General features: G+C 37.1%; 1 protein-coding gene across 2 annotated transcripts; it reads right to left on the bottom strand.

The window, feature by feature from the left end:
• Nucleotides 1–947: 947 nt before the first annotated feature.
• LOC113872688 (trihelix transcription factor GTL2-like) lies at nucleotides 948–3,783 on the bottom strand. 2 transcript variants are annotated; one of them, XM_027510424.1, is made up of 4 exons: nucleotides 3,265–3,783; nucleotides 1,492–2,849; nucleotides 1,243–1,288; nucleotides 1,044–1,155 (listed from the first exon to the last, which is right to left on the bottom strand). In XM_027510424.1, the coding sequence occupies exons 1-4, from the start codon at nucleotides 3,648–3,650 to the stop codon at nucleotides 1,119–1,121; spliced, it is 1,827 nt and encodes a 608-aa protein (XP_027366225.1). In that variant the 5' UTR covers nucleotides 3,651–3,783; the 3' UTR covers nucleotides 1,044–1,118. The 2 variants fall into 2 exon arrangements, with proteins under 2 accessions (XP_027366226.1, XP_027366225.1); XM_027510425.1 differs by lacking the exon at nucleotides 1,243–1,288 and having other exon boundaries at nucleotides 948–1,155.
• Nucleotides 3,784–5,177: the final 1,394 nt, after the last annotated feature.

Genomic DNA, 5,177 nt, shown 5'->3' with positions numbered 1-5,177 from the left:
GGAAAAAATAGGCAACCATTGATGAGAGGGCCTTTCAAATAGCAATAGAAAAGAAGTTAATTGGCGGGTTAGGAGTTAAAATTCCCCCAAAGCAGTGAGGATTGGTAGACTGTGGATGAAGCAGACATAATCAATCAACAAAGAATAACTATTAACAAAAATGATTTTGGCACGAAAATATATGCACTGTGAGGCACTGACAACTACCCATCGAAATGTATGGTACCATTCATTTAGAACTATGATGCCATGTCTTAACTCATAAGTACGGGAAGGTATAAACACAGCTAGTTGACTCTTAACTAACTATTTTCAGTAGCCAAATTTTTACCCCAATGCCAATACCAACAGCACTCAAATAGTTAATTAATGTTATTAATATTTTAATGTTTTTATAATAATATTTTTACATAAGGATAAAAAAAAGAAGAAGAAGAGAATACATTGTTAACGAATATAAATATATAACAAAATTAATAGAGAAAAAATAAACATGTAAAAAAATACACTTATGAAATATTTTTGAATAAAATATTTTATGATTACTGTTTAAAATCTAAAAGGTTACTACAAATTTTTAATATTAATATATAAAAAATACATTTCAAATAAAGTAAATAAAAATCATGAAATAAAATAATGTAAAATTACTACCGTATGTAAATAGTATTTATTTCTTTAAAATGATTTTTTATCTCGTAGGAATAAATTCTTATGACTTGGCCCCAGGAGTATGGATTTAATTATTACTTGGAGGATAACAAAGTTAACCTCAAACAATAAAATTTAAATATTTGATATTATAAATACTCTTGGCGGGAGTTTTGCTTGAATACCTAAACTTTTCTTCTGGTACTTGGATTAAAAAGACCAAAATCCCTTGAAAAAAATTATTGTTATACATCTTATTTTTGGGTATAAGATGTGGGTAGAAGAGACAGATTAAAAAAAAACCAAAAAAATGTAATAAGTCATAATATCATGTAATAAAAATAGAATTAAGAAGATAAAAAATTAAAAAATAAATTTATAAATACCATTGTTGATCCCTTTAACCTTTTATTAGCTCCAGTCCCTAGCTAGTATAGTGAAGAATGTCCTACAGAATGTTTGGCCTTCTATTCCTTCATTTTCTTCACAGGGTCAATGTCTTGCCTATTAAAACATATATGAAAGGTCAATGGATTCCCCCTCCCTTAAAAAACAGAAAAACACCAAATGGAGTATAAAAATTACGCTTACACCCGAATAGAACTATTGTTCTCATTCATCAAGCTAGCTGTCGGTGCTCGCCAAATTCTAAGTTTTTCAAATATACATTCAATTTATATGCTATATAAAATAAAACCACCATCAACCAAAAGAAAAAAGAAAACAAAAATATAGAAGCTACAAAAGAAGTGGTACTTATTATGTCACAGAAAATGGACAAATCAATGAATTAAAACTGATCAAAATCCAAAGAAGGTACTTGCATCAAAGCTTTCTCACCTCCATGATCAACCTGCTGCACACTGAAACCAGCAGCTGCAGACCCCACTTGAGAAGAAGACTCAGCTATTTGGGTTTGATCTTGTGGCACTTGGTCGGAATTCCCCTGTGGAGTCAAGTGGCTTTCGGACCTTTCAGATTGTAGAACAAGTTTCCCTTGATTATACAGATTGCTCAATTGATGAAAGTAGGGACAAGTCCTGGAATCAAGAGACCTCTTCTTATTAGCATCCTTAGTTTTCCTGAAGTACTTGTTTATGTTCTCCCACTTCTCTTTGCATCTCTTTGCACTTCTCTTGTACCCCAACTCCGACATCCCTTGTGAGATTCTCTCCCACAGTGGAGCCTTGTTCCCTTCTTTGTCTTCATTGTTGTTGTTGTTTACACTATTGCACCTGAGATTTATCAGTGCCAACACTTCATCTTTTGGCCACCTTCTCCCCACATCGTCTTTCTCATTGGTGGATACAAAGTTTGAGGAGGCTCTATTCAAAACTGAATTTTTCTCTAGTGGATTATTGTTCTGGCTATTTAGAGAAGAAGAGCTAGGGTTCTGGGGAGCTTGAGCTGAAGTGTTAGAAGAAGATATAACTTGCAATGTGTCATGTGCAAGACTTGAGCTAGGGTTTTCTGTTGTGGGTAAAGCTGGATTGTTTTGTGAGGGAGAGGTATCAGTGTTTAGATGATTTAGAATCATAGTAGAAGAAGGATTAGGGTTTTGAGTAACTGGATTTGAACCATTGGTTACCTTAAGGCTCTGGCTTGCAGGGGAACTTGCTGAGAATTTCTTCAAGATTTCAATTATATTGGCTTGTCTATCACCAGCAATAGCTTGCTCACGTGCCATCATCTCAAGCTCCTTGTTCATCTTATCCATCTCTTGCTTCTTCCAAGCTTCCTCTTTTGTAAACTTCTCTTCATCTCTTCTCATCATGTCTTGGAGGAGCTTGTTGTGCATCTCCTCCTGCTGAGCCATCATCTTGTGCACAATGCTCTCGCAAAAACCCTTGAACATCTCAAATCTATCGGGTCTCTTTCTCTTGCGTTCCTTTGTCTTATCCACTACCACCTCTTCGCTTTGTTTGGCCAGCGTTGATTCAACGTTTCTTGGAGCCTCTTGTTCTAATGCATGATGGCCCATCTTGTCTTGTTTTTGCAGCTGATGGGTCTTATCTTGGGTGCCACCCTGATGATGATCACCACCTTCACCTTGATGATAAAGCTGTTCAAGCTCGCTAAGGAAGCGATAATTGTTATTCTTGGCGAAGTTAATGTTGTTGAAATATCTGCTTTCTTCTTCAAACTTCTCCTTGCACTTCTCTGCACTCCTCTTATTGTATCCAAGCTCTGCGAGTTTCCTGCGCCCACCATAAATACATAAATCCAAAAACCAACCATAGAATGAAGCATTTATTCGCACCTGTTTCTTCAACACGTAATAATAGACAAAATGGGTTGCGTCCTTCAATTTTCGTCCCTTCCCTCGCCGGCCCTCTCAGCCCTGTTCCTCTTGGGTTGTGTGTTTATGTGCAAAGGTGTCAGTGTATGAGCTTAAGTGTAGGTGCACGTGTGCGTTTGTCTACCACATGAAGGTTTTAGGTGAGCATATATACTGTGCAACCACTGATCAAACACAAAGTGCAACTCATAATTAATTTTCTATTAACCATTTTATTGCCATTAATTTTTGGGTGATCGTTCAAATTAACCAAGGTGATCCACTAGCACAAAAGAAGATTGAATTGGGACAATATGATTAAGTTAATTATATACCTTGAGACATGTTCCCAAGTGAGCTCGGGGAACCAACTTTCCATGCTAGATCTGATCCTCAACAGCGCATGCACTTCATCGTTGTTCCATGGATCAATCAGCTCGGGCAATTGTTGCCTTGGATCTCTTTGGATTTCGAAGTTCATTGACACGGTGGTGTTTTCTTCCTTCTCTTCATCTTTGTGGGTAGAAGAAGTGTGGTGGTGTAACGGGTGCAAGAGGTTGGGTTGGAGTGGCAATTGATGAGGAGGGTTATAAGGATCAAAATTTGTAGGGAAGGTGGTATTGGGGGTGCCTGAAGCATGGAGAGGGAAGGGTAAGTGAAGAGGTAGTGAGGTTCTTGGAGTTATGAATTGGTGGAACTGGTCTGGTACTCCATCGAACATGTTTGTGTTTTGTGTTAAGAGCTCTCTCTTCTTTACCTCCTCCTTCCTGTGCTCACTGTAAATCGGCAAAATATGCTACAAGCAACTTTACAAAACACCAACCCTCTCTCTCTCTTTCTCTCTCTGTGTGTGTTTTCTGTCTCTCTCTCTCTCTCTCTTTCTCACATTTATCAAAGAATTTGTCCTTGCATGGAAGGGAAAAGATAGCCCACCACCACACCCTTTTAGAAGAAAGTGAACTCACCACCCCAAACAGATAATATTCTATATAATAATAAAAATGTGGTTTCCTTGAACAAGTCAATCAAACCACGTTATAAATAAAAGGCATATTCAATGCACTTTAGCCTTTTTTCTATTTTCAAGCAAAATACAAAGTCATCTTTATCATGCATTGCAATTCCTTCCTGTGAGAAAATTTTAGGTAGCTAGGATGAGTCTCAACCTCACAAATCACATGCTTTAAGCAAGAGTAATTGGCGCCAGTATATATATCCTAAATTAAAGGATATAAGTGAATCTAAAGAATAAAAGTATGGTATGTGTCATGGTGTTAGTAGTTTGTGGTTAATGAGGAAGTGAAAGGAATTCCTTGAATAAGAGGGGAGGAAGAGAGAGGAGAGAGGGGGTTGTATTATGGCATGTATGATTGGGGATTGAAGAGGACGCGCTTGGGAGATGAGTGTAGTTGGGAGGGGACTGGGATGGAAAATGATACTTGAAAAATAAATAAAAAAGAAATAAATAGTTTTGGTTGTCACTGGGCCATTCGAATCCTATGCAGTAGCTGATGCTCATGATGGTGTAATTAACGGCATCCGGATGGCAGGACACGTGAAAACATGCAGAGAATGGGACCAATTATTTAAGGATGGGAATCTTCACATGGTACAAAGGATACAGTGCTATAGTACAGCTTCATCACAGACCCCTTCTTCTCTTAGAGGAATGCCCTTAGCTCTATACTCTGGTTAAGAAGTTAAGATATTTCAATTTATTGATGGATATGTTGGCCCTACTATTACATGTATAGTTTGGATCTAAGAACACCAACAATAAGAATATTTCCCCCACCTTCAAGGATTTACTTTCCCTTTCTGCGAGTTTGCATTTTTAAGAGTCTGTTTATTTCTATGATCTCAGCATCACCATGCACTTTTTTCCCCTCCTTCGTTTGGTTGTTTCTTTTCATCTTCCTCCATTAAGATTTCCACCTACCCATAAAGTATTTAATCATAAACATATATTGCCATATAAGAATGGTGAAAAGAAAAGAAATTGAATGAGAACTTACAATAATGGTGAGATTAAACATGGTTAAGGTTAAGCATGATTAAGAAAAAGAAATTAAGAGAACAGAAAAGAACAAACTTTGGGCTGAGAGGTAGGAGGTGAGGGATATGAGAAATGGGTGATGCAAGCGGTTAAAGTTGCAAGTTTTAACCAGCTTGCAATGAGTTGTGGAAAGAGATATGTCATCACTCATAATTTCTTCTTGTGGTTGTTACATTGGCTCAATCTCGGCCC

This window comes from Abrus precatorius, unplaced genomic scaffold (genome assembly GCF_003935025.1).
Source record: "Abrus precatorius isolate BTA unplaced genomic scaffold, Abrus_2018 Scaffold7, whole genome shotgun sequence".
NCBI classification, from domain to species: domain Eukaryota; kingdom Viridiplantae; phylum Streptophyta; class Magnoliopsida; order Fabales; family Fabaceae; genus Abrus; species Abrus precatorius.
The sequence above is the reverse complement of the archived record's forward strand: the minus strand, read 5'-3'. Positions and strand labels throughout refer to the sequence as shown.

What these genes read in the sequence shown, in the direction of transcription:
- LOC113872688 (XM_027510424.1), bottom strand. Translation starts at nt 3,650, where the DNA reads ATGTTCGATGGAGTACCAGACCAGTTCCACCAATTCATAACTCCAAGA. An exon ending in GCAGCAGGTTGATCATGGAG is followed by an intron (nt 1,289 to 1,491) that starts GTGAGAAAGCTT and finishes GAATTTGGCGAG; the next exon opens with CACCGACAGCTAGCTTGATG. An exon ending in AACAATAGTTCTATTCGGGT is followed by an intron (nt 1,156 to 1,242) that starts GTAAGCGTAATT and finishes ATGTTTTAATAG; the next exon opens with GCAAGACATTGACCCTGTGA.